Source organism: Poeciliopsis prolifica, unplaced genomic scaffold, assembly GCF_027474105.1.
Source record: "Poeciliopsis prolifica strain line A6 unplaced genomic scaffold, Auburn_PproV2 SCAFFOLD005, whole genome shotgun sequence".
NCBI classification, from domain to species: Eukaryota; Metazoa; Chordata; class Actinopteri; order Cyprinodontiformes; family Poeciliidae; genus Poeciliopsis; species Poeciliopsis prolifica.
In genome coordinates, this window is record NW_026562380.1 from 7,533,175 (window position 1) to 7,561,050 (window position 27,876).

At 37.6% G+C, this 27,876-nt stretch overlaps 3 protein-coding genes across 7 annotated transcripts in view; 1 reads left to right on the forward strand and 2 right to left on the reverse strand.

The window, feature by feature from the left end:
• eys (eyes shut homolog) overlaps nucleotides 1-6,986 on the forward strand; it is a 157,122-nt gene extending 150,136 nt beyond the window's left edge. The window contains exons 47-50 of the mRNA XM_055029441.1: nucleotides 2,801-2,975; nucleotides 3,673-3,845; nucleotides 4,778-4,939; nucleotides 5,461-6,986. Of these exons, the coding sequence (XP_054885416.1) occupies nucleotides 2,801-2,975; nucleotides 3,673-3,845; nucleotides 4,778-4,939; nucleotides 5,461-6,653 (1,703 nt within the window). The 3' untranslated portion in view covers nucleotides 6,654-6,986. The remainder of the gene's footprint in view (nucleotides 1-2,800; nucleotides 2,976-3,672; nucleotides 3,846-4,777; nucleotides 4,940-5,460) is intronic.
• A 1,113-nt stretch (nucleotides 6,987-8,099) lies between these two features.
• Nucleotides 8,100-22,634, reverse strand: phf3 (PHD finger protein 3). Of its 5 annotated transcripts, none has more exons than XM_055029437.1 (16): nucleotides 22,525-22,634; nucleotides 20,734-20,980; nucleotides 19,462-19,578; nucleotides 17,201-18,518; nucleotides 16,836-17,103; nucleotides 16,427-16,478; nucleotides 14,509-14,629; nucleotides 13,391-13,547; nucleotides 13,194-13,310; nucleotides 12,867-12,989; nucleotides 12,625-12,769; nucleotides 12,345-12,531; nucleotides 12,117-12,264; nucleotides 11,433-11,522; nucleotides 10,461-10,656; nucleotides 8,100-10,368 (listed from the first exon to the last, which is right to left on the reverse strand). In XM_055029437.1, the coding sequence occupies exons 2-16, from the start codon at nucleotides 20,966-20,968 to the stop codon at nucleotides 8,681-8,683; spliced, it is 4,962 nt and encodes a 1,653-aa protein (XP_054885412.1). In that variant the 5' UTR covers nucleotides 20,969-20,980; nucleotides 22,525-22,634; the 3' UTR covers nucleotides 8,100-8,680. The 5 variants fall into 5 exon arrangements, with proteins under 5 accessions (XP_054885412.1, XP_054885411.1, XP_054885413.1 ...); XM_055029436.1 differs by having other exon boundaries at nucleotides 20,734-20,984; nucleotides 22,525-22,632; XM_055029438.1 differs by lacking the exon at nucleotides 19,462-19,578 and having other exon boundaries at nucleotides 20,734-20,984; nucleotides 22,525-22,632.
• Nucleotides 22,635-23,310: 676 nt separating this feature from the next.
• Nucleotides 23,311-27,681, reverse strand: si:dkey-103j14.5 (isoaspartyl peptidase/L-asparaginase). Its single transcript, XM_055029830.1, has 7 exons — nucleotides 27,568-27,681; nucleotides 26,224-26,432; nucleotides 25,607-25,749; nucleotides 25,244-25,407; nucleotides 24,761-24,879; nucleotides 24,537-24,647; nucleotides 23,311-24,261 (listed from the first exon to the last, which is right to left on the reverse strand). The coding sequence occupies exons 2-7, from the start codon at nucleotides 26,411-26,413 to the stop codon at nucleotides 24,053-24,055; spliced, it is 936 nt and encodes a 311-aa protein (XP_054885805.1). The 5' UTR covers nucleotides 26,414-26,432; nucleotides 27,568-27,681; the 3' UTR covers nucleotides 23,311-24,052.
• Nucleotides 27,682-27,876: the final 195 nt, after the last annotated feature.

A 27,876-nucleotide genomic window follows, 5' to 3' on the forward strand; every position in this document is an offset into this window, starting at 1 on the left:
AATTCATTCCACTGCTGATAAGTCACTTGAACAAGGGCACTATCCAAATAATCTTTTGTCAACACCAGCGTCATTTGTGCTCCTTCCCTCGTGACCCTCTGTGAGAACTGATTTTGGAGGGTATTCATTTTGCCTACTAATGTGAAGTGCTGTGCAGCAAAAAATGCCACTACTGTAATGATGATAACTGCTATGAATAGCACCATAACCCTATTTGGCAATCGCTGCACCACAGCAATGAAGCTTGTCATTATAAAAAAGTCACGGCTGATCAATTTGAGTGGAACAAAAGCTTTTTAGTCATAAGGGACCAGAGTGCTCTGTATGTTTTCTTTTTTTTATCATCTAGAACTCATTTCTCTGTTCTCCAGATAAGGCAAAAATCAAATCAACCAAAGTAAGACATTGTCCTTTTCCTGCTGTGTTAACTGTGTCACTATCGCCTGCTGGAAAGCGCTACCTGAGCAGGGCCACACCGGTGGAACCGTAACCTTTCTACTCAGGATGTAATGAGAACTCATGAGCGTCTAATCAGATCTGTGTGACCTTCCTCAAGCCCTAATCATGATGGCTGGCAGTGAACACACTGATAATGCACTTCAGTCCCGGTTATCAACAGATCCACACTCCGCTGCTGGAAAATGAAAGAGCAGACTGTGTGGCTACCGCAGCAGGGAATAGAAAGTCCCTCTGTTTAGACTGCTGATCAAATAAACAAAAACAGAAATGATTGCCCTCACATTTCTATTGTCGATTCTAAATACAGTCACTTGCAAAAGTATTCGTACTGCTTGAAGATTTTGACATTTTGTCACACTGCAACTACAAATGGATTTTGCGGTTGATGGAAAAAGATATATATAATTCAAAATGTTTCCAAGGAAATATAAAAATTATGCCATGCATCCTCCATTTGACCCACTTTTCAATGCAATTGCAACTGCACCGCACTTTCGGACAGTGTTACATCTAGAAATTAAAAATGTTTGTGCATTTATTTTATCTCCACACATCAATTCTAACCGGCTTCTGTGGCCCCTCTAAAAGACATTCCCACAGTATAAAACTGCCTCATGCTAACAAGTTTTTGCATGAGGATAGTGTGTTCACAGTGATGTAATGTTAGTTTTCCAACTTACATAGATGGTCTCCTCTGATTAGTGCACCTTCTCCCACATGTTTGCTGTGTCCCTTTTGTGGTTTGTGACAAATTGTAAATAGGACTTGGTTTGATTTTTTTCCAAAAATAGCTTTCTTTCGTTTTCCATTTCATCTCCATTCCACAAATTATTAGACAAAAATGTTAAAATGATGCATCCTACACATCCACTTCACATTTATGCAATGATTAGTGTTGGTCTGTCACATAAAACCTGAGTAGAGATTAAGTTAGGGAAATGTTCTGTTTTGAATCTGGGTTATGTTGTGCCACAATGCAAATTATTTACAGCCTTTGAAAGAACATGCAGCATGTAACTGAACCACTAAACCTAGCTCTGAGTTTCTTGGTTGAACGAACAGGTATGCAGCTAAATCGAGGCACACCGTCTTTTCAAATCTTCCCCGTTAATTTTCCATTTTGTTTTTTGACGTTGTGTGTTTGCATCACAACAACCACTTGAATCTGCCAAGCAGACAGCATCATGCCATGAATATTCATGAATGAGCATGACATTTCCCAGGCATCCTGTTTATGCCAATGACTAATGCAGCTGAGAGAAAAGAGTCTGCATGGGCAGATGACTGTGAGTGTCAAGTTTGGCCCTTTTTATTTTTAGAAGGTTCTGAGCGCTGGAGGTACAGGCCAAAACAAATATTATCTTGCTAAAATTGAATTGTAATAGCAAAAAGCAAACGTGGAGATGGATAAGCTTGATAACAGATGGAGAGGATCTCTTAAAGGACCGTGAAATTAAAAGGTAGACTTGTGGTGCAAGTGGGTGGATTTAATAACTACAAACATGCTAATATTACTACTAATAATAAAACTACCCCCCTTTTTCAATCGCATATAGTATTTTGCCTGTATTTATTTTCCTCTATTTCATTCAATATATTTTGTTTTATTCTATTTGATAATTTATTTTAACTTCTATGTGTGTTATTATTATAATAACTTTATTATTTTGCCATAAACCTCACCATTTTGGCTTCACTTTTGTTTGTTAAACGATGCCATTGTGGAATCTGTTTTGTACATACCAGATCGTGCATGTTTAAGGCAGGGGCCACAGCTCCAGAGCGCTGCCCTAGTGGCTTTATTGTGCTTTTTCAAAAAAAAATGGACAAAGACTGGGGTGGGAAATATATTTTTTGTTTCAATATGGTTACTGTAGTAGGACAATCATTTAATCATGAATGCTAATTATATATACACTTAGTCATTTTGATAATTGGCTAATATAGCTAATATAAACACTTAAAGCCTGTTTTGTCTTCATTATAAACCTTATATAGGGGTTTTAATTTTTTGCGGCTCCAGAGAGATTTGTTTTTTGGGGATTTTTTGTTGCAAAATGGCTCTTTCAGCATGTTGGATTGCCGACCCCTGGTTTAAGGTATTGTTAACAATATATTGTTTTCTGTATCTGTTGTTACACACGTTTTTGTTTCCTGTATTACTTTTCCCCTCTTCCCCCCTTTCCCTGAATCCTTGTTGGTGTAACAATTAACCTGTATGCCCATTGCAAGTGCTTTATACTGTTCCCATCTGTATTTGGATCACACTTTGGGTCTTAACTTATGCCCACTTGCTTAAAAAAAAATGTCTCTCTAACATCTGTATTGGCTCCTTCCACAGGGTGCATTTTTGATGTTCAGTTTCGGACCAGGAGAGATGGGAAGTTTCGAGCGTTGGGGCAACCTGCAGGGCATCCAGCCTTCGGGCGTAGTGTGGGTCAATGTGGAGTCACCCCCTGTGTTCATGTTCACTGCGGGAATGCAGGGACGTGTGTGGACTCTGGTTCATCTGTCTAGTGAGTTAGAAAACTTTGGGATTCATTGGGTTATATTTTGTAGTGATTCCATTTTGTAATGACTAGATTTTTATGATACTGAACAAAAGTATAAATGCAACACTTTTGTTTTTGCTCCCATTTTGTCATGAGCTGAACTCATACATCCAAATTCATACAGAGAAATAAACCCATTTTTCTCAAATGTTGCTCTCAAACTTGTCTGAGGAGGTCCTGTGCTGGTGTGGTTACACATGGTTTGTGCTTGTGAGCCCGTTTGGATGTGCTGCTGCCAAATTTTCTAAAACGTTTTTGGAGCTGGCTTATGCCAGGTCACAGGTACCCTGAAAACTTGCGGTATCTGTGGCATTGTGGTATGTGACAAAACTGCCCAATTCACAGAGGCTTTTTACTGTGACCAGCCTGAGGAACACCTGTGCAGTAATTATGCTGTGTAATCAGCATCTTGATAGGCCACATGGATTATCTCGGCATAGGAAAAGTGCTCACCATCACAGACCTAGACAGATTTGTGAACAGTACTTGGGAAAAACACATCTGTTGTGTCTATGAAAAAGGTCTGGATGTTTGACTTTAGCTCATAGCAAAATGGGAGCAAAAACAAAGGTGTTGTGGTAATATTTCTATTCAGGATATAAGTAAAGGGAATGGCAGAATTTACAGGTGTTACAATGTGCTTGACTGTTCCCATGTACAGCTGCCAATGCCCGCCCGGATGGAAAGGAACCCTCTGCACCGAGACCGTGTCTGTGTGTGATCCTGAACACCGTCCCCCTCCTCTCTGTGCCTACGGCTCCACCTGCATCCCTCTGCCGAATGGATATAGCTGCCAGTGCCCCTTGGGGACTGCAGGACTCCACTGTGAGACAGGTTGCAACACAGAACCTATCAATCCTTATTTATTTATTTATTTTTATATTAATCCTGCAAAAGTATTTATAGCCCTTGTACTTTACACTGCAATCTGAAATGGCAATATATTTTTTGTGGGACTTCATGTGAAAAAACAACAAGAAGTTGTGCTTAATTGGAGAGTTTTTATACAAAAAATTATCAGCCATTTGTATTTTGACTCCTTCACACTGATGCAACCAATTGCCTTCATAAGTCATGCGTTTAATAAAAAGAGTTTCCCTCCTGAGCATTTAGGGGAAAAAAGTAGGCTTTGCAAAGTTAACATTGATCAGAGAAACAGCCAACAAGCTGCTTACTCTGGAGGAGCTGCAAAGATCCACAGATAATCTGCTAACTCTAGTCCTCAAATCTGTTTTTTTTTCAAAAGATGGAAAAATAACATCATCCTGAACACACAATTCACAGTGAAACTTTGTGGTGGCAGCATAATGTTGTGGGGATGTTTTTTTTTTTTTCGGAAAAAAATATAGAGATTATATTTTTCTCTATAATCCAACGTTATAGAGAAAAATATTGGATGGAAGTTTTTTTAAGCTCATTCTCTTATTTTGTAAAGAAAATGTACCAAATTATATGTCAAAGAATGTGCAAGGCTGGTAGAGACATCTCCTGAATGAGTAAGTGGTTGAAAAGGGCTTTTAATACCCAGTTGTTAAAAGCTGGGCAATTACAAATTCAGGGCAGAATTTCAGATTTTTATTTGCAAAAAAAAGTATTTTGAGTTGATTTATCAAATCAAATTTCTGCAAAATGTTACATAAATTTAAAAAGTACAAGGAGTATGAGTTTCTTCCAAGGAACTTCATGTTGTTTATATTTTATCAAGCAAATATCTTCTGTGGTTTACTTTTTTTTAATTTAACTTCTACCTTGTCTTTTCCATTCAGCTGTGAGGATCACTGACCCATTCTTCAGTACTAACCAGTCTTCATGGATGTCATTTCCTCCAATGAGTATTCGGCACAGGACTGTTGTTGAACTGCAGTTCCAGCCTTTGTCACCTGATGGCATCCTTGTCTATTCTGCACAGCATCTTGGTGCCAGAGCAGGTGATGACGTTTAATCTAAAGTTAAGCTCACCTTCTTCCTGCATACTTTGTACTATTTCAACCATTCAACTTTTCCCATTCAACTGCAGACATGGCTCAATATGTGCTCCTTAATTCTGTTCATTAAGTATGTTATATCTATGTCTTTTGTTATTAACATTCTTTATGGTTTATCAAATATTCATCTTTTTCAGCTTACCTTTGCTCAAATTGAAATTAAATTCTGCTAAGTACTTTGACATACTTGCATCGAGAAACACTATCCAAACTTTAAACATTAGTATTAACCTTAACTTTCTTCTGTTTGTTAGCCAACCAAGAAATTATCCTGCTCTTTATAAGTCAACATTTGCAACGTCTACATTCACAATAAGTGCCAAATGCTAAACATTTTTTTTTTTTTGCTTTACTAAGAAAAATTATACAATCATACCTAGAAATAAGATATTTTGAACCCTTTTGTAAACCACAAAAAATAAATAATGATAGCTAATAATATAAATTCTTTTTTTTTTTTTCAGGAGATTTCTTCTGTCTTTCCTTGGCATCTGGATTTGTCCAGTTAAGATACAATTTAGGTGATGGCACCCATGTTCTGCAGTCAATCCGGAAAGTGGACCTGCGTGGCAGGACATGGCATGTGGTGAAGGCTGGCCGAACTGGTCACCAAGGCTTCCTCAGCCTGGACAGCGAGGATGTTAGAGAAAACAGGACTGAAGGGATGTCTACACTCGATGTTGCAACTAACATATTTGTCGGAGGCGTGTCCACTTTGAGCTTTGTTTCTCCTGAAGCAACTGAACATGAACCAATGAGCTTCACTGGTGCCCTGAGAGAACTTATAATCAATGGTCAAGATCTTGAGCTAACAGAAACAGGAGCTATTGGTGGAGCAAACATCGAGGACTGGGACGGCACAGCCTGCGGATACAAAGTGTGTCATAACGGAGGTCAATGTAAAGCTACAGGGACTGAGTCATTCATATGTACATGTCCATCATTGTGGACTGGATCTCTGTGCAACCAGTCTGTAAGCTGTGTAAACAACAACTGCAGACGTGGCTCAGTATGTGCTCCATCTACCGTGCTCTCATACAGATGCATTTGTCTCTTAGGATGGGGAGGAACACATTGCGACACTAGAATGTCCACAGACATATTCAGGTTTGTTGGAAACTCTCACATTAAATACAAAGATAAGAGATTTAATACAAGAAACTTAAAATTCACACAGGTTTCGTTTAGTGTCTATGCCAGTTCAAGTGACGGTTTGATAGTGTGGCTAGGGATGGCCGAACAGGAAGATGACGACTACCTTGCAGTTGGACTTGAGGAAGGAAATCTGAAAATTGCAGTGAATCTTGGAGAAAGACTTACCCTTCCAATAACTTTAAAAAATCACAATTTCTGCTGTAGAAAATGGCATAACATATCTTTAAATCTAAACAGAACTGTTATTCAAGTGTTTCTCAACAATGAAGAAATCCTGTTTGAAAATGTTGACCCATTTGAGCGATATGTAGCCTTAAACTCTGGGGGTGTGGCTTACTTTGGCGGGTTTGAATTTTACAGAAATGTATCAGTGGTCACCTCTGGGATGTTTTCAAAGGGTTTTGAAGGAAGTATCAGAAATGTTTTTTTGTTTGGAGATGGGAACCCAGTGCTTTTTCATAAAAACAGTGAAGGCTTTAATATTTTTGAAGGCACTGAATGATAGTAAAACTCTTAACTTTGGACATTTACAAAAGCCAGAGGAAAGACAACATGAGTGTAAGGAGTTCTATAATTATTTATTGAAGACTGTGTATAGTTTTATAGAGTAATAGTGACTTGACTGAGTTGCATTCAAAACACAAAAAAATTGGTTTAATAAACCACATTTGTAAAGAATTTGAAGTTCTCTATTTCACTTTATTTTTTGGTCCCGGTAAGAATTTAGTAACTTTCCAGTAATTGGCCATTTATGGACTCACTGGCCATTTTATTATGCCCACCTTGCTATATGTGGGTTTTATAACATTAGAACTGCCTTAAGTGGCATTGATTCAACAAGCTGTTAGAAATATTCTCGAGAGATTTTGGCCAATGTTGACATAACACAATTACTAAAGATTTCTAGGATGAACATTCAGGATTGAACTCTCCCATTCCACCACATCCTAAAGGAGTTGGAATTCAGAAAAATTCACTTGATATTCTACCAAACTTGGTTTTGACTGATTAATTACCTGCACTTTTCTCATAAACTAGCCACTTTCCTCCAAAATTATTGCCACATACTGGATATTTTTGCATTCTTTGTTGGATAGTAGTGAGTAAAAATTCAGTAGTTACAATGTTCAAATCAGCACAAATGGGAAAAAAGAACCATTTCACATTGTCACTAAAACCTAAAATTTTTCCAGTTTGTTCCTTAGTTTGAACTTGTTTGCTGCATCTAGATGCCTAAATGCATGAAATGGGTGCCATTTGCTTTAACATAAGTGACCAAGCGTGCCTACTCCATCTCTACAGAGGGAAAGAAGATCAAAGTTGATGCTTAAAACTCAGCATCAACCGGTAACAGTGGTAAAGTCTGTGATCCATATATGGAGGCCTCGGTCCTTGACGTGGCCGTCATAGGTCACGATCCTGCCTGATGACCACTCCTCACAACCTGTTTTCCTGTCTGACCACTATCAAATAAAGGCCAAAGCTGGAACCTTAAAAAAACTCAGTACTGACTGGTTTCCACTATCAAGGTAGAATAAGGCTACAAAATGTTATGATTTTAATAATGAAAATACTGTGTGGCTTTGGGCTTCAAATCCTCAGTTTTCTCAAGGAATTACAAAGTAAAATGTAACAAAGCATGGTCCCTCCATAAAATGTTGCAATTCTTTAGCTAAATGCTGCTCAGTTGGTAGAAGAAAAACTCCTGCTACTGTTACTTTTTCCTCAATTGCAAGAATTATAAAGTCAGCTGTTGGCAAATATTTCTGCCCATGAACAACAGGTATGGTGTGAAAACTAAAGGACCGCCACCCATCACTCTTTTCAGGGCAACACCGTTTTAATTGGTTTTAAATAAAATCAGATCATGCTATTCATTTCTGTTTTAAACATTTGTGCTAACACTTGAATATTTTTCCTGAATGTAGCAACTTTAAAATAAGCCACCTTTGGTAATAATTACCAATACAAAAGGATTAGTTTTATTATGAACTGTACATAAACACACGGTGCAAAGGCACACATTTCTAGTGTATATTACAAGCCAAAATGTACACACTTTCTCAACCGAAAGCTTATAAAATATTGAAGCAGTTTAAAAGAAATTAAAATAGAAAAAAAGCACAAAGCTGCTGTTTAGATTTTCCGTAGTTAAATATTGTGTTAAACATTCAAGCTAAAATGTGGAGCTCATCTTATGTTATTCATTCGCCCACATTGTTGCATGTGATCAGGAGACTGATAGTACAGCAGCATAATATAAACAAGATAAAGAGATAAATCCTTAAACCATTCCAGTATTCTTTTGTTGGTCTGAATTAAAAGAAGAAAAAAAAAACAGTTGGGATCTCATTTGGCTGCACCATTAATAACATAAAATGGAACTTCATTGTCATATAAAATTATTTTATCAATTGCCAGTGTAGAAAAGTGGCATGTACCAGCCATGTGATCAACACGCTTCAAGTCCTTAAGAGTTCAAAACACTCTTTAGGCAGAATTTAAAAAAATAAAAACAAAGCAACAGTATTATGACGAGTAGCTGTCTTTTGAACTTCTACGCCCATTCTCGTAGTCAGAGTCCCGCCTGTGCCTGTGTCTGTCCTTGTGATGGCCGCTGTAATCGTTGCTGTGGTGCTTCTCTTTCCTCCTCTCACCGTGGCGGTCTTCTGAGTGGCCGTGGTGTCTGCTCCTCTCCCTGTACTTGTCGTCGTCGCCGTACTTTTTCTCCCGCTCCCTGTCATGGTGCCGGCTCTTTTTCTCGTGGTACGAGTCCTTGTGGTAGCTGTGCCTCCCATAGTGATCTCTGTCTTCTGTGTTTCGTGGCCTCTCCCAGGGGTCGGTGTAGCGCTCGTTTAGAAGTCTCTGGTCTCTGGCCCCGGATGATATTTGGCTGCTTGGCTCTGAAAGGCTTTCGGGATCCGGAGGAAGGGCCTCCAAAGTGGCATCCTGATCTCCCTGCATGTTAACATTCTGGTCTTCTGTGTTCAAGTTGGACATAGTATTAGAAGTCGTGGCACCTAAGTTGTTACAGCTGCCAGCGACTGGCTCAGAGGCTTCTGTGTTTGACAATTCTTGATCTCCTTGGACTTCAGGAGGATTTGGATTTTGACTAACTGCAGCACCAGGATGACTCAGGCTGGGATCATCCTTACTGGGAAATGATTTACAAGTGGTTTGATTTATTTCTTCCAGCTTGTGTCTGGCCTGTGAGAGCTGCAAATATCCTTGGTGAAATGGTAACAGTGGATCCTTTTTAATACTGCTTGACACAGGGACTGGTTTAGGACCTGAAACATCAGGAAGGCAGGCTTTATCCATTTGTAGCACCATTGTTTTATCTTTGTTCTCTGAGGAATATGCTGAAGAATTTTTCAGTATTCCACTTAAAGGAGCTTTTGAGCTGTTTGTGTGATCTGCAGTAGCCTGGGATTCTGACTGCAGCGGAGAATTCCCTTCACTTGTTTCCTTTTCAGATTCAGACAATGGGCCAGAGCTGCTTTTATTTGCTGAGGCAGAACCGCCAGTTTCAGTGCCACTCGGATATGCCGACATGCTCACCAGGAACGCTTCAGTCGATACATCTGGGGGCTTATCTTTCAGTGTGATTGATGTGTGATGGACCACAACAGGAGAGACTTTTCCCGAGGAGATGTTGGAAGCAGACACATTAGAAGGACACGGCAGCTCTGGTTCAGCTTTAACAGATTTAGTTTCTTTCTTCCTGATGAGAAAACGAGAAGAGGCACCAGCTGTCGTACCTTTTGAGTCACTAGTTGATGGATCTGTTTTGGGAGCAGGCTTGGTCTTCAGGGTGTCGTGTCCTGTTGTCACAGGTTTATCGCCGACATCTGGCAGAGAAGGTAATTCCCCGCCCCATCCCACTAACACACCTGGAAGAAAGCGAAGTGGCTTTTGTGTCTCCTGGTTCCCCGGCTCCTCTGTTGCAGCTGGTTCTTCAGAGGAATCGACAATAGGCTCGTCTTCGTTAGTATCGAGGGGTTTTTCCACCTCTTTTTTGAGAGGAGCGGTCAGAGAAGACAGGAATAATTTTTCCTCCTCCTCAGTGTTTCTTGTAACTTTTGTGGTAACTGTGATGGGCTTGGTTTCTGGGACAATCCTTGTAGATTCATTCACATCCACGGTGAGGAAATCTCTTTTTGGTCTCTGGCGAATGATGAGTCCAAGGAGGAGGTTAGAACGGTTGCTTTCCAAACCTATCAAAGACATCAATTATTTTGAAGTGTTGCATGAGTACGTTTACAAAATAAAAACAAAACAATTACAAAAGCTCTATTGCTCTAGTTACCTGGCCCGTCAAAGGGAACAAGCTGATGAGGAACTTTTTCTGTGGCACCAAGGGGAATGAGATACATATCCTTCACTTGTCGCAGGTTATTGGATACCACCCCAAAACGCTTACGGCTGCTGAAGTAGGCATAAAGAAGAGTATAGGAGATCTCATCTTCTTCTGTCTCCGGGGAGAAACGAACCAGGCACACCTCCTTTAAAGGAACAAAAGCCATGTGTCGGTAAAAACAAACATTTAATTACATTATAAATTATTGCATAATTAAATCAGGCATCCATTTTAAGTTAGGCCACAGCTTCTGACCCATTAAAAAAAAACAATAACTTTTGTTTTATTGAGCATTTTGCCAGTGAAACAGGAAAATGTTGGCAGACATTTGGCAATCTCAGAAAGAAGGTAAGTCTCTACACTCTCAAATAATACAAATAAAAACTGCTTTTTGGGGTAATATTAGGCACTAAATGTACTAATCATTAATATAATATGTTGAAGCAACTTTAAAATGTCATCTCTGCAATAATTTTAGCTTTGTCCTAAATAATTAAAGATCCTGTTTCATGGGAACAGAACTGCTCTCCCTCACACAGCATGACACAAGTGTGATTAATGTAAGCCACTAATGGCTGCTCATAGCAGAAAATCTAGGAGAAATACTTTGTATTGATGTTTTTGAATCGTCTTGTTTCTCTAAGTGGAAGCCTTACAAAACAATAGATTTGAAATCCCACTGATTTCTGCTCAGTGTGTCTGTGATTTACTTTTTTCCTAATAACTTTGAATCTGTAAAATAAATGTTCCATGCAAAAATATTTGGAATGCAACTTAGAAAACTTCCATATGAAGTAAAATCCTTGTCCTTTCATCCATGTGCACCAACATAGCTAAGATAAATTGATGTAGGTGGAGATTACTAGCTCTTATCTTAGCTTTTGCAAAATTCCAAACGAAGAAAAGATACCCAATACTCACTTTTGTCCCAGTTGCCCGAATCTTCTCTAAATAGTCCCAGACTGTTTGAGGACTTATCCTTCCACCAACTTGGATGCTGTCTGGAAGGTCCTATTGAGAAAAAAAAAAGAAAGAAAGAACAAAAGACATTTTACACAGTACAGACCAACAAAATTAGAAACAAAAATTTACCAGGTTTTTAAAATCTTAAAGCTATTTGCTCGATTCTTAATTTTTATTTGACAAAGGAATAAAAATGTATTACTTTGCTTTTTTAAATTATTATTTTACAATATAATAAAAATACTTCACAGCTGAAGGGTTTCTGTATTTTATGTTTTCTCCTACATATTATGTTGTTTCTAAGTTATTTAAGTGGCCAAAGGTCTGTATTATCATTCTTATTATTTAAATCTCTAAGCAGAGACAGATGCTACAAGTATCTGGGTTATGTTTCTGCAGTTCTTGTGCCTGCTTCAAAGGTAGCAACAGCCACTTATGTGGCAGTCACACAATTTGACTTTCTGACTCTTCTTTTGTGTTGAAGTTACTCCATGAGAGTTGTTGAGTTGTGTAAGGGGCGCACAGCTGCTAATCCAGACACTCCTCACAGGCTGCACCTGAATGCCTATTTCCAACTGCACTTCACTGTAGTGTTTACTTTTTACGAGAGAATGTGAACATGCTTTTCCGTATCCACTTTACCTCCGATAAGTTGTCCAAAATGCCCGAGACGGGAAAAGCTTTTGTCACAAGTTTTGCCACCGAATGCATGTGAATGAATCCTCGCCACAGGGACTTCAAGTTGGAAAGGAAAGCGGCTTCTTCATCTCTTCCAGCCACATGATCTGACCTGCAGCAAAAAAGTGGAAAGCAAGAGTGAGAAAAACTTGCAAGAGGTTAAGTCATATGAGGTCAAGCAGTGCTTCTCACCTTGCTTCAAAGCCTGATTTGGCATTTCTGAAGCTCTCCTCCAAAACGGTGAGGTGCAGGTCGTCCTCGACTGGAGGAGGCGGTGTGCTCTTCCCCTCCTCTGATTTAGCTGAATGCCTCCGTACTACTGTGGTTGCAACTTTAGCCACCTTGGTTTGGGCCTCTTCCACTGGGGGTGCCATACGACCTTATAATAGAAAATAAAATGTAAAAAGTTGGATGGTTGGAATGTTAACGTGATTAGTAAGATCACAGTCAAGAAAATAATTTCAGCTCTTACCTGTGCAGATTTTGCAATGTAGATCAAACAAGTGAGACTTGTGTTGACCTGTAGTGTCTTTCTCCACCTTTGTATTCTCTTCTTTTCTTTCTGGGGTTTTGGGGGGTTCTGGTACTTCTTCAGTCACTTTGGGGAGAGGCTCAAGCTAAAAGCGAAGAAGAAAAAGCTCAGGGTGAATCATTGGCTTTTGGCCATGTTTTAGAAAAATAAGAATAAATTTTGCTTTAAACTTTGGCATTTACCTCTACAGGCTCCGGTGCTTTCATCGGCTCCTGGCTCTCGATTTCAATTTCACCTTTGTGAGTAATCTTAGTAATGGGTCGTCTTTCCACCTCTCTTTGCTCCTTTTCAATCATTTCAATAGTCTAAAACAGAATAAACACAGAAGTTTTTTTTTTTTCCTTAAAATTCAGGCATACTTCAAGAAAACATACCGAAAACATGGTAACTTTATAACAGAGTAAAAATTACCTCTTGAGATTCACTTTTAATTTCAAAGCTCAACAAGGAAGTCAGTACAAGTCATCAGTGTGTGCAATAACAAACAGAAAACATTAAGAATCACATACGTGTCTGTTCTCTCTCTGTCGCCAGGCAGCCAACTCTTTTGAGGCCAGCTCCTCCGGACTCATGCGAATTAGATTACCAGGAGAAATTTCCCCATTAAGAACCCTTTTGAACAGAACCTGCAAAAGAAAACAATTACAAAATGCAGAAGGTATAATGGCAAACATTTGAATTAAGTCTGGCATAAATAGGCACTTACATTATTTTTTGTATCTTTTAGGTTAAACATCAGGCTTCTGTACTTGTTCTTGTATTTGTGGTCAGTGTCTTTATAAAGTTGAAACAGTTCTCTTTCAGTCTTCTTGGCAACCTCAGAGGCTCTCTCCTCTGGGATGTTTAGATCTGAATCCTTCAACCTAAATTGAACAAGATGTCAGTTATTTAGAAAATACACACATTTTCTGAAAAGTTCAGGATGTTATAGATTTGGACAAGATGTGCTTTTAGACAAATAATTTTTAGAATTTATTTCAGCTAGAATATATAATGTAAAATTCAAGAACTGGGGAGAACAAAGAGAAGTGTCTTACTTCAAGTGAGACCTTTAATTTTATTATAATTTAAATTTACCTACACAGTTTAGGTAAATTGCTTGTTCTTTTCAGACCTGGCATCACTCAGGTACTACTATTCACTCCTACAATATTTACTACACTTCATAACATTTACTAATATTTAGATAACCACTGAAATCTTTATTAACTAAACCTTTTTTATATCTACAGTCTCTCATTGCGGAAAAAATTGAAGTATTGATATGATAACGATTTGTTTTTACTTACATAAACATGCAATTTTAAATAGTTTAAGGAACAAGAATTCTATTGCAGGTTATAATAAAATATCTGTGGATAAATTCCTTTCAACAGTGCTTAATGCTTCCTTGCAACATGGAGTTCGTAGTTACGAATATACGCATTGATGACAGTTAAATATATTTTATGGAAAAAAAACTGGGTACATTTAAAGCTTTATAATAAGACATTCCAAAGTTCGTCATCTACCCCATAGTTTCTGCAGAGAATAAGAGTAGAAAATAGCACACAAGTGGTTGTATTTGAAACATTGAATGTAACTAGACAGCCTGCAAGAAAGAAATGACCCAAAGGTCACTCAGATATTGGGTTTTAAGGGGAAAGTATGGCACACATTGTATCACTTCTTTGTTAATGATGTGGAGCTAAGGATCTCCTTTTTCCCTCCTGACAGCCCACACAGAGATGTGAGGTCAAAGGGTTGATTTGTGAGAAAGTGAGTCATCATGGAAATACGATCAGAAAGGGTTAACAATTGTATTTACTTCTAAACTATACTGACCTCTGTGTGAGAATTTCTCTCAGGGAATCACGCACACTTTTCCTGATTGCCTCTACAGACACGGGTTTCTTCGAAGTCAAAGACGCAGCTTTGCTTTTAGATTCGTGTTTGGACAGGCTACCTGTGAGGAGAGAATGTTAACAAGATCAGCCTAGGTAATAACTATTAAATGTTAAACTGTGAGTTACAAAAAATATATAAAAAAATTATCAAATTTAACTTCAGCATAAATTTCAGCAACAATTATTTTAGTACCGTATTTTTCAGACTATAAGTCGCAGTTTTTTTCATAGCTTGGCCGGGGCTGCGACTTATACTCTGGAGCTACTTATGTGTGAAATTATAAACATATTATTACATCATATCATATGTTATTTTCACACTAAACCACAAGAGGGCGTTCTAGGCCTGTGTTTACAATGTGTGTGGTAGAAGCTGCCTCCGAAGTTAGCAAAGTTGTTACAAGCAACACCAAAGATGAAGGTTTAGTGATTTGGAGTGACATGGATGGTTTGGTAAACTTGTTAGCATGTTATTTATGCTATAGTTATCTGAAGAACTCTTAATATGTTATGTTAACATACCAGGCACATTCTCAGCTTGTTATGCGTCATATAACGTTAGCATACCGTACAATTATTCAGCTTGTTGTTGCCTCTCTTCTCTTTTTAATTTAAATTGGCTTTCAAGATGACATGTCTGTTCTTGGTGTTGGATTTTATCAAATAAATTTCTCCCAAAAATGTGACTTATACTCCGGTACGATCTATATACATACGTCTTCTTCATTATACATTTTATGACTGGTGCGATTTATAGTATGGAAAATATGGTAATTGTTGATTCTATCGAATAATCTAACGATTAATCAGATTTAAAAAACATTCTGCAGTTTTTTTTTATTTCACTACGTATAGATTTGTATAAACTATTAGAATCTATTAGAATCAAAATGTTTTTTCTAAATAAGAAAAGCATTTTATCATCCAAAATGCAAAAATATAGCATTCCTTTTGTAAATGCTTAATCATTTGGGGTAAAGTTTGCATCAACAAGTGAAAAGCTCAGCTCTTTCTGCTTGATTTAATAGCAATACATCATAGAGCTAATCTGTTGAGTAATTTTTCATTTAATCATTTAATAAGTAGAGAGCAAAAGTTGTTGAGTTTTTTATTCATTTATTGGCAACATTTAAACCAGGTTAAGCTAAAACTATGCCATTTGAGGAGTTCTGTGGAGAACATATTCAAAAGTTTTTTCTTTTGTTTATCTTAAATGCAAAATATTTTTATACAGTTTTGTCTTAATTACTTCTCTGAGTGTTGTTCTTTTAGTAAATGGAATTTTTTGAGTCCGTTATTCCAGTTCAAAATTAATGGATTACTAAATACGTAAAGTATTATGTCAATAATTGATACATAACAAATTGATCAGATAAATCGTTACAGTCCAAATTTAAAACATCTAAAGTCAAGCCAAAATTATGAATTAAAATGTATTTTTAAAAAAACTAATTAAATGTAACTGACTGAAAAAAGAAAAACAATTTTTAAAAAAGTAAATAGTTATTTTAGAAATGAAATGGACTGCAAAGATGAATCTCAAAATTATATTCTATTAATTAAAACGTGATGAAAGTGCTTAAATTCCTCTCGCATGTGTCTGGCAAAGTTTTCAGTCAAAATAGATTTAAAAAAAGAAAACACCCCTACAGCTATATACATATATAAAACAGAATAATATTTATAGAAATACAACCAAATACTGCAGATTGTTGTTCCACGTCATTCTTTAGTAAATCTTGTGGACGTTCTTATAGGGAAGCTGAACCAAGAAAGTCTTCTGGCCTCAAGGCCAACGTAATGTTAAAAACAGAACGACACAAAAATATTTTTACAATCACAGCTGTTATCTGCACCTGTTTTATGAGCTGCTTCTTTGACATCTGTGCATTGTCTCCTTTCTGCATCCTGTTTCAAGATAAAAAGAAACAAAATGCATTAGATATACTCGACAATTCATCAAGGCAAACAGAACAAACTGTGCATTAAAAGGAAAGTCCCCAGTGACATGGAAATTCTTGTAGATATGGTAGATTAGTGAGTCAGAAACTAAATGTGAGTGGAATGTTATCCAGACAGCTGTGTGAACACCTCTCGTTCAGCCAAAGTAAAAGCAAAAAGAGAACAAACCCTTACATAGTGGAAACACTGGTTATGATTAAGAGAAGATGAATTAGCTGGGGAAACAAAAATCTTAGTAAAATAAAACCAAATAAATAAAAAACAGATTGTTTAACTGAGACCTCCCAAAAGACTTCTGCTTACCTTTCTTACTGGTCTGACACCCCCTGATGCGAGTGGCTGGGACGACCCTGGACGGGGTTTTTGAGGTGGCTTATGATCCTGCACTTCATGAGCTTCTGGCTTGGCCTCTGCTGAGGGCTCAGGATCCATCTTTTTACTTTCCTCCTCACAACATTTTAAGCACACATACATCTGGTCCTCCTCCTCCATCTCGCGCACTTTGGCAAGGTCAAGGCCAACGCAGTCGCCGTGGAACCAGTCGTCACAACGGCCGCATCCAACCATAAACCTAAGTGAAACATCAATGTGTTTAAAAGATGTTTCTCAAAAACATGCCATAATTCAGGTATTGTATGTGTTATATATAGGTAGAGAGCAACACTCACATGTTATTATGATGTTTTTTACACAACCCACAGCAGTTGTTTCCATCCCAGACACTCTCAGTATCAGCAGGCTGCTCCTCAACCGTTTCTTTCTTCATAGGGGGGGCGTTATCTGGAACAAACAGCTCTGGCTCATCCAAAGAGATGCTCCTCGAATTCCTGCTTTTTTGTTTCTGGAAAATCTTTTCAGGCTTTTTGGCTTTCTCTTGTCCTCCCTCTTGAGTTTTTAGAGAATTGCCTGGATGATGGTGGTGATGCTCAGCTTTTGAGATATTATGAGGATTATTTTGCCTAGCTGCTCCCTGATGGTCGCCAGCACGATTAGCCGTTATTGGTATCTTCTTTGCAGCTGAGCTGGGTGTACCTGGTGATTTTGGCTTCATTTTATCTTCCCCTCCACTGTGCAGCTTTTGAACTTTAGCAGCGTGCTCACTCTGTGTGTTTTCTATGTGCCTTTTCAAAGGAGAAGCATCTTGTTTGTCCTTCATGGACTTCATTTTGTGCAGGTCTTCTCTGGTTTTGGATGGCTTGTCTTGGGTTGCTTTATGCTCCTTATCCGTGTGGCTTGTTTTGGATGAACCCAACTCTTTGTTCTTGTTCAGTGTTGGTCCTTGTTTAGGCTTTGGTGGTATTTTGGCCGCAGTTTGAAGCTTTTCCTTACCATCAGTCTTGTCTTCATCAGCTATGTCTTTCTGAATGCTCAGTGGATGTTTGACACCATCCTTTCCTTTGTGGAATGGTCTTTTCTTTTTTACTGGAATTTTCTTATCTTCGTGTTTCGTCTCCTGCGTGGAGATGGTTTCTATTATTGTTCCGTTTGATGTCTGCACATCATTTGGGTTTACATAAGGGCCTAAACCGAGATTTGCATCATCAGATAAGCTCTTCTCCGTTACATCTATGGCCGACGCATTTTCTGGTGCTTGGGTTTCTTGTACTGGATTCTGTATGCCGACAGAACCTTCTGGCAAAATGGCCATGTCGATGTCACCACCATAAGAGAAGCCGTCCTCAAAGCACGCTGGCTCACCCATGTCGAGGCCGGGTGTGTATGAGGGTCCGGGAAGCAACTCAATTTTAAATCCGCCAATTGTGACAGTGAGCCGTCTCAATTCGACTGTTGGATTTAACCATACTCCACTGTCTAGATCACTGATGTTAATACGCCCCCCCAAAGTCAACTCTTTCTTCTGCTGTGCGCCTTTAACTCCTTTCTCAATGAGAAAAGACTTGCTAAGCCATTTGCCTTGTCTCCTTCCAGGTCGTCCTTTGATTAAGGTGTTCTTGGACATCCTTGGCTGTTTGTCACCTCTATGATCTGAAGCAGAAGGAACACAATCCAAATATAACTCCTTGTCTTTGAAGCAAATTTCTACATGTTACAAAGTCCTGTAACGACCAAACATTTAGAGAACAAAGTTTTTCTTGTGTAAAACCGTCCTCTTTGGGAAGGGTCTTCACAGCACATAAGTTTGTAAGTTAATAACTGTGCATGAAAATTCATTCACAATTTTCTCATTGACCGTTATGAGCTGGACATAATATCTACATACAGTTTTTCTAAAGGGATAAAATTAACATCGGAGATGCACCAATCTGAGTTTGTGGTCTATCACTGAAATGGGGTCCTGTCGATTTTAGCCGGCTTCAGTGCCTTTCCAATATTGAAAATGTTTTTTGTCTACTGTCTTAACAATAAAAAACATCAATAGTAGAAAGAAGTATTTCAACTTGGTTGAACAAGTTCCAATTATTTCCAAATGCTTTGTGCTCCATGTCTGACAGAGGTTTAAAGTTCAAATAATAAAATAAAGCAGCGTTGCTGTGTTAGTACAGGTGACTTTTGTGCTGTTTGATGAAGCTCTTCTATTTTCTCAGCAACTATTAGTGTAAAAATTGAACTAATTTCTACAGGTCTAAATATTTGCATAAAAGCAAATATTATTTCATAGATTCAAAAAATGATGGTGAGTAGCAGACTGTCTATCGACAGCAGTCTTCCTTATCAAACTCTGTGCACATATAAGCTTAAAATAAACTACCAATTCTAAAACAAACGAAGGTCTATTGATATAACTGAAGCAACTTATAATTTACCAGATCACTACGTATATTTTATTTCAGAGTCTAACAACTATTTTTTTGTTTCCGGCCAGATGATCACCGCTCAACCATGAAATTTCTTTTTCTGATCACCAGATGATTTTTTTGTTGCGTTTGCAATCAACATTTCACCTAACATTATATGACTCCCTACTTACCGTAGTCTAAATTGTTGGGATGTTTCTTCTGCTTGCCAGTGATTTGTTTATCCTGTGAGGTCTCAGACACATTCAGTTCACTAGAGACGCCTGCAGATTCTGAATCCCTACGCGGACCTACAAAAACCAAAGAGGAAAGAATCTAGCTGCTCCTTATGCCGACGTAAAGCGCAAGTAAACTACAATTGAATTCTAAATGCTAGCTTTTGAATGACAGTGACAAATATTACTAACTTTTTATTGTGCTTAAAATAAAGTCTTGATCTACACATACTACTGACAAGGCTCGGGCCAGTCACAGATATCAAAACATAATAATATTTACAAAAGCCCATTTCAAAACTGCTTATATTTCCTACTACATTATTCCTGATGTTAAAAAAATGTATTGATGAATTCACTCAGCTGAGCTCTTACCACCTGTTGTTGCACAGTACAGGTCAGCTGGCTAAAGAAAAACAACTAAACTTTTTCCCTCTCTTCTTTCTGTATGTCTTTTCCAGAAGCTGGAAAAGTTAAATTATACAGTCATGTATAATTTTTTACAGTCATGTACTGTACAGTCATGTGGTGTACAATAAAAGCAAAATCCATCACTTTTATTATGCTAATGCTTTATTAAAACTACTTGGAAAGGTATGAGTGGGAGTTCTGCTAACATGAACCAACCAGCTGAAAGCAGCCTGATCCTTGTGTTTCTCGATAAAGACAAAAATTGCAAAACAGTGCAATATTTTGCATGGTTCCTTAAAAAATTTATATATTTTTTTTTCCTTTAATTAAAATAAAAATAAACATATGTTCTAGACAATATTATCACTGTAGTAATCAAAGTGTTTTCTTAACTGCAAGGACTAGTGGCTTTTGCTTTTCTGCTTTGAACAAAAACTGAAAATCAGTCATGGAATGCAGCTTTGTTTCTCTGCCATTTTTGCTACAGTGAAACTATTAATTTAACTCAAAGTTATCAAACTGGGTCTCGCACCAGCAAGTGTTCTGTGTTGATAAAACAAGGTCCTCGTACACACAGCTGGTTACCATGAGGATCTTTCAAAAGCATCTCAGTGTTTGAACTCGGGTCAAACCGGCTTAAAAATTAACTACGCAAAACCAGCAAAGAGAAAACCTCTTTACAGATATGCTTATTAATTTTTTCTATTTTTTAAAGGTTTCATAAAACGAGTGAGAATTTTCACATTTTTGTTTTTAAAGGTATAAACCCAAAATCTAGACAAGATCATTTTTCTCAACATTTTTTGGCTTTGGACTTACTTGTTGAGCCAGCAATATGAAAAGCAGGATCTTCATTTTCCAACAGATTGAACTGAGTGCTTGCACATCCAAACATGGGGTCTTTGTCACTGAGCATGTTCTTTAGAGAGTCTTCCAGTTTGGATCCAGTCCCAAACTCATTACTGGCTTCACATTCCAAATTCTGATTCAATGTTAAGGATTCGTCCAACTGGTCACTGGGTATCAAATGGTTAAAGGTGTCCACAATATCCATGAATGCTGCTGCCTTCCTGAATCAAAGCAGCATACACACAGTATGAATAAGTGGCACGAACTAAAATACTACATCCCTAATGGTAAGAAAGCCATCAACTGGGCTTTAATTGTGTACAGTATGAATACATACAAATGTTTTCCTTTTCCCTGTAAAAAACATACCTTATATTTGTTATTGTGATTTTCAACAAAATCACTTGAGCAAAGATAGGTACATTGTTTAAATTAAGCAAGTAGGCTGTTACATAACATTGGCAAGTATATATGTACTAAAAAGTAACTGATGGATTTGATATGTCAGTGCCTGCTTATTGAACTTGCGCATAATGAAGATTTCATCATAATTTATACATTTATTTTTAGGATTTAACTACAAATTTTAATTAGAAAAGAAATGCAAGCTGGATGTTATTTTTTGTTTGAAATCAGAATGTTTTATATTTAACTGCAAAAATACTCACTTGTTGAGCCAGCAATGTGAAATACTGCTGGCCTTTAGACCTTTTATTCAAGTCTAAAGGTCTGAATAATAGGCGAAGTCACGTAAAATGTAAATTAAGTTGGCAAAACTTTCAAACATTGTTGTATTCCTGGCAAACGAAAAATATAGATAAGTGAATTACAACTATTTAAAGATTTCCAGCTACCTGAATTTCTGATCTACCACGGATTTATTTTAAAATTGCAATGTCGTTTCAGCTGCAAATGTTTGCGTCAACATAAGGATCAGCGTCAACATAAGGATCAGGATGCATTTGTTATAAGGAAATGCACAAAAAAAACAAACAACTGGGCTAAGTAAACTTTATTTTTTGCTACTGTGAGTGGCTCAACATCTGGCTAAACTTAGTCGTGTTTACCAACAGAGATTGCAAACAATCTAAATACGAGTTCTGGTGTTTATCAGGGAATTCAACTTAAGAACTCTTAGTGGTCAATTTGTAAAATGGGCTAAAAGTAAGGCAGCGAATGACGTGTTTCCGATATTTTCTGGTGAACAGCCGCTAAGACTCCACATCATACAACAAGACACATTTACAGTCTGTGCGCCATAAAACAAGACCGGAATCTAATGGGTTAATGTTTGTTTTCATTAAGGATAAGCTAAAATCCACCCATAAAATTTACAATCAAAACAACGCCTTCACTGAATCAATTAAAACGTGTTAGCATGCTAGCATGCTAGCACTGCAGGACAACAATCCGCTTTAGGACGCCATCATGGATGCTAGCATGCTTTACTTTTATGGGAAAAATACTGCCCTGCAGTAAATCACTGTTACAAACCTTACCACCACTCTTTGTTTCAGATATGTCGGAGGGGCTTCAAATTCAAAACATTGATTATTTATGACATATATTTTGTGCTTATCTTGGAGCTAAATCTCCGAAACGGCGGCAGCTAGGTAGCATTAGCACCAGGCCTCAGCTATCAAGTTTGTTTGTAGCCTGAATATTGATACGAGGCCGTTAGAAGATCTCGATCACGTGCATGTCGTGATAGACTTGCAGTTGGGTTATTGTGAATGATTGGTTCGTGTGTAGCAGTCTCACCTCTCCTGTGCCGCGATAACGTTGCCCACTCGTATAAGGTTACATTCTAGCACAGCTGCACCCAGTAACTTCCTCTAACGGAGCCGTCATTCGTCCCGCTGCTGCAAAGCTCCTGACAGGCGACTACAGTGGTCACGTGGTTTCTGTTTACGGACAGCAAAGAAGCTCATTCTTCAAATATGACGGACATTATGCCTATATTACTTTGCATTTCCACTCTATTGAAAGTTGTACTTTCAATATATTTAATATAGCCTATTGAAAGTAAATAGTGTCAGTATGGCGGGGTTGACATGCACCCTAAGAAGCAACAGTTTGAATAATCTAAAACTGAGAATCTCTAGGCTGATTAAAATAAACAGACGCCATTTGACACAGACATTAGTTATTTAGTAGAATTTTAACATCTTTTAAATGTTTAAAATATGTTTTAAACATTTTTAAAATCATATATGATTCTTAATTTAATAAGAGTTGAATTCTTATTAAATTTGTTTTAAAATAAAAATGGGAAATTTGGTCTTTATGGATGCAAAAGTTGTCACTTTCTCTATTTCTGGTTATATATATATAATATGGTATATATATATATATATATATATATATATATATATATATATATATATAACATTAGAATGCCACTTCGCAAACATATCGCAAAGATTTGCAGCAAAGATTGCTGTAAAGAGGCTGACAGCAATCTTTGCAGCATTTGGAATTATCTGAATGCCAATAAGTCCTGTGAAGCGCACAATTCAGAGACTGAGATCCAGACAAAAGTCAGGGAGCAAAAATCAATCTTTAATGCGCTTACGGCAGGCGAACAGAAATACATGGACTGAGAAAAATCTGCTGTAACTAACTCAGAGTTACATAGTTGCTTTATTCACCTCTCCCAGCTAACAGGCGGAGATTTAATCTTCAAGGACCAAAGGAAAACAGTCGGAACTTTGTATGCTCATTCACTATCATGTCTACGGGATGCGAACACTAAACACTATCTCCGTGCAGCGAAGGCCACGGGAAAAACAGCAAGTTCCCAGACGACCCGCCTGGAAAACTTCAGCAGACATCTCTTGTTTAAATAGTTTGCACACCCTCTGCATCTACACGGAAAAACATCTTGATTATAATATTACATCTATGTGATACATAAAAGAACACGGTATGATGCAAATAAAATATTTTCTCTTTAAAGAAAAATCTACTTCACAGTCCTTATGAGTTTACTTTGCAAGAGATGTTTTATTAGCATTGGACTCAAATATGTGTTCGACAATAAACGACTTAATGTGTGAAAATATTTTATGAAACGCACATCAAGCAATCAAGACATTAGTCAATCATAAACATTTATACTTCTGAAATGAAAGCAAATCCATTATTTTTGTTATTGCACACATATTTAATTATAGTCCATAGTTCACTAATATGCACCGAGTGAAAGAAAAACACTTCCATGAAAGAGAACACACTACTTTTGAAATGCATGTCATTTACTATTCAAAATATTTTAAAAACCCTTCTTTTACTGGGACAGTTTCTCTTTCAACTTCTCTTCTGGGTTTATGCCAAACCACAGCACACCGCCTTCAGCAGCAGCCCAAGCCATCCGCTCGGTGGTGAATGTTGCAGCCCACTGCCCTGACGGAGCAACTGCAATTGTGCCACCTGCTCCTTGGACACGATTACCCATGTACTGCAGGGACAACTGTGAGGCATCTGCTACTGATTTTCCTGTGGCAGCAGAAAGGAAATAAGAGAACTTATTGCTTGAATAATTGCTTGGTCGTTTACATGATGAAATTCCGTTTTATAAAGGACTGGCACATTTGAAACTTTCACATAAAAAAAACTGTTCATAAACTGTAAATCACAGCAGTACAAAAAAGCACAGAAATTCATATAACTTTAAACTTGATCATGTAAAAAATGCTTAACTACTTGCAAAATCTTACTTTATGTAGTTTGTGTTTTTTTTTTGTTTGTTTTTTCTTTTTTTTTTTTTTTACCTTGTTCGACATGAGACAGGACGAGTCTGGCCAGAGTCACTTTAAGAATAGATTCTCCATGTCCAGTACATGATACAGCACCACTTGAGTTATCAGCATATCCTCCACAGCCTTAATTACAAAAAAATCAAAAAGAATATTTTTTTTTATCTGTTTGCACAAAATAAAAAAAAAAATTATTAGAAGGTTCAGTGAAAATTTTGGAATTTCAAATGACATCCTACCAATCACAGGGGAATCTCCAACTCTGCCAACCATTTTATTCCTGATGCCTCCAGTTGATGTTGCACATGCAACATTCCCAGCACAGTCCACAGCTACCGCCCCAACAGTATCATGAGCCCTTTCAATGAGAAAAGTCTGTTAACTAAAAAGTTAAATGTACAGTCTGCATACATACAGATAGCCAATTTGGAGTTATCTGCCGGATTCAAAGGGATTTGTATGTTGGCTCCAAACCTGCACAACATATCAAGTTGCAATTGTCTTTGAAAATTGCACAGGACTGATTTATTGTAATATTTTTAAGGCTACAAAATTTTAGGGGTGGTAAGTTGAAACTCTGTCTTGTCATATGTACCCATTAGAATGAAGTTTCACCATCCGAAATTCCCTTAAGTGGAACAGCTCTTTGTGGCCAAAATTAGACAGCTTGATAGGAGTCGTGGAAACAATTATGTGAAACAGTGCATTAGAAAACTGCATACCATTTAGTGTTGAATTCTTCCATTACTCCTGCAATGTATTTCTTGTGCTTTTCCCATTCCTTCTTCTCATATTCTGTCACCAGTTTATCAGTGGGAATGGTGGTGATGCCAATGCTCTCTGCAAACTGGTTCGCACCTTTGCCAGTCAGCATTACGTGGGATGTCTGAAAATTTCCACAGCATATTACATACTAAAATTCAATTAACTAATGATAATGTTTGAGTTTTTTAAATGTTTTGATAAGCAACAGTATTGAAAGAGTCCCCAACCATCACTAATACTACTTAACTTATGTTCTATATTCCTTAAAGACAGAAAGAGACCACAACACAACAATAAATAATAAAATAGAATAAAAAGACCTTCTCCATGACAGCTCTTGCCAGGGACACAGGGTTAGCAATGTTTTTTACACAAGATACCGCCCCGCTGGCAAGTGTCCTTCCATCCACAATAATGGCATCCAGCTCCACTTCTCCATCAACATTTAGAGTTGCTCCATGCCCTAAGAGGAATGGTTTGAAGATACTTTGTAATGTGTTTGTTCGGAGAGCAAACATAGAAAGAGTTTGCATGTTTTGGCTACTACTTCTTCAATTGTCCACCAGGTGAGGTTAACGTTGCACATTAACTCCATAATAAAACATTGTGAATATTCAGCTTTTGTGGTGTTTACCCAGATCTATTACAATCTTTAAAGTCTCAAAACTTCTGGGGAATATAAGACACTAAAATGTTGAAGATGAATCTCGTCAAAAGGCCAAGAAGCACATGTTAAGGAACATTACAAATAAAATTAAAATAATATTACTATCAACACCAGTAGATGGAGACAATGTTCTGATACATCTGGATTGCATAGTAAATGGGTATTGCCAGTTGTTTTCTACATTCTTAATAGATAACTCATTCAGAGTATTGTAAATTCAAACTAAGCTGTGTAAATTTATCTTGAAGTCATAAGTGGAATTTTATGCACCTGCGTTAAAAATGGGATTGTCTTCCAAAGCCCTAACAGCAGCCTCAACAGCGTGGAGTGCACTTCCTCCGACTTTCAGGACTGCAGATCCATGGCGTGCTGCTGCTTTTACCCCATCAACAGAGGCAGGGGCCATCTCATCTGGTATGGCCCAGGCACCACCGTGAACAACTAACACTGCTGACATCATTAGAGTCCTGCAGGAAAACCTTAACACAGACAAGAATGTCAACACAATCCAAACATTTTCCTGACATTTGCTAAGCATGTAATGAGTTGCTTTTACATTGCTGTGTCTAAATTAAAACAAAACAGAATAAAGAATTAATAATAATATACTATTATAAAGGCATTATCTCATTCACACTTTTGACTGAAGGCTAAAATAAACTAAATTGTAAGCTGATATTAAGAGCAACATTGAACTTTGAACTGAAGGGATGTCATTTATCAACAGATACCAAAAGGACTTTTGTCCAAATAAGTAACTTATATGTTTGAGTCAAGAAGAAATACAAGCGGACAAGACTATTTAACTGAGAATTTTACTGAGTTAAAGAGTATTGGGGAGCGAACTTTTCTTTCTTCAGTATGTTTTTGACTACAACAAATAATCCACAATTTAACGGTTTATTTTGCATGAACCAACCTCACACATTATAGAAGTTAGCATGTGATTCAACCTTTCAATTTCAGCCGTTAAGGAAAGTGAAACAGCCACTCGTAAATGAATCGAATGCAAACTACAAACCGTACACTAACTTCAACTATTAAGCACAACAAAATGTGTGCTAACTTTATTTAGCTAAAGTTTTACTTTTAAAAAAGATTTGCTTACACAGTAAGAGGCTTTGTGGAATGTACGTAACTCTGAAAAGTTAATCTAAACGCAAATAATAAAAAACAAAAATTACTTATCTGCGCACACTGAATGCTTGATGAATTTCTGTGTTGGGTTTGAATTATAAGCGCAGATAGGAACAATAAACAGCAGGTTTAAAGGTATGGCCCACTTTTACGGAGGGTTTGAAATCTCTTCAACTTATAACACGTCTATCGTCAATGTGCAAATACAGACCATGAGACACATAAAAGATTATACCCCTCAACATTTTATTTCTACCTTTTTTGGGGATTCAGGCCTTAGTTATCCCTCTTTCTCTGTGCAACTCGCACCTTGCTTAAATGTCATTTTTTTGTGTTAGTTCACTGTTTTGTCTCTGTAACAGTGTGTACAGTGGATGACACAGCGCTGATTTGGAGAGCAGTTGGGGTTTTCTTGTCACTTCGCACAGTTTGTGAAAGCATGTATTTCACAGAGTGATGTTTCATGCGTTTTCCTACCTGTTATGACTTCCAACCTTCTTTCAGAAGACACGGTCTGCGGACATCAAGAGACTGACTGCGAGGGGTGAAGTACCTTGTTCTACACGCCGAGAAACGCGTGCCTGCAGAAAATTGCAACCACGACCTGTCGCGGGAACGCGCATCGCTATGAACTCTCAGATACGGACTGAAATATGACTGACGAAACAATTTTTGAAAATATTCGTCATACTTTCATGTTTTTTCATCATGTAAGTCCTAAAAGCTGTATTTTCTTTCACAGATTAATTGAAGAAAATACGGTTTTTGACAACTTTTGAGTCGAAT

Excerpts from the sequence above, each read along its gene's own strand:
- phf3 (XM_055029437.1), bottom strand. The coding sequence starts at position 20,968 with ATGGATATTGTGGACACCTTTAACCATTTGATACCCAGTGACCAGTTG. Across the intron at positions 18,519-19,461 it reads TCCCAACAATTTAGACTACG|ATCATAGAGGTGACAAACAG; the intron begins GTAAGTAGGGAG and ends CTTCTGCTTCAG. Across the intron at positions 12,265-12,344 it reads AAATCAGGCTTTGAAGCAAG|GTCAGATCATGTGGCTGGAA; the intron begins GTGAGAAGCACT and ends TTTTTGCTGCAG.
- si:dkey-103j14.5 (XM_055029830.1), bottom strand. The coding sequence starts at position 26,413 with ATGATGTCAGCAGTGTTAGTTGTTCACGGTGGTGCCTGGGCCATACCA. Across the intron at positions 24,880-25,243 it reads GAAGAATTCAACACTAAATG|GGCTCATGATACTGTTGGGG; the intron begins GTATGCAGTTTT and ends TCTCATTGAAAG. Across the intron at positions 24,648-24,760 it reads TGGAGATTCCCCTGTGATTG|GCTGTGGAGGATATGCTGAT; the intron begins GTAGGATGTCAT and ends TTTGTAATTAAG.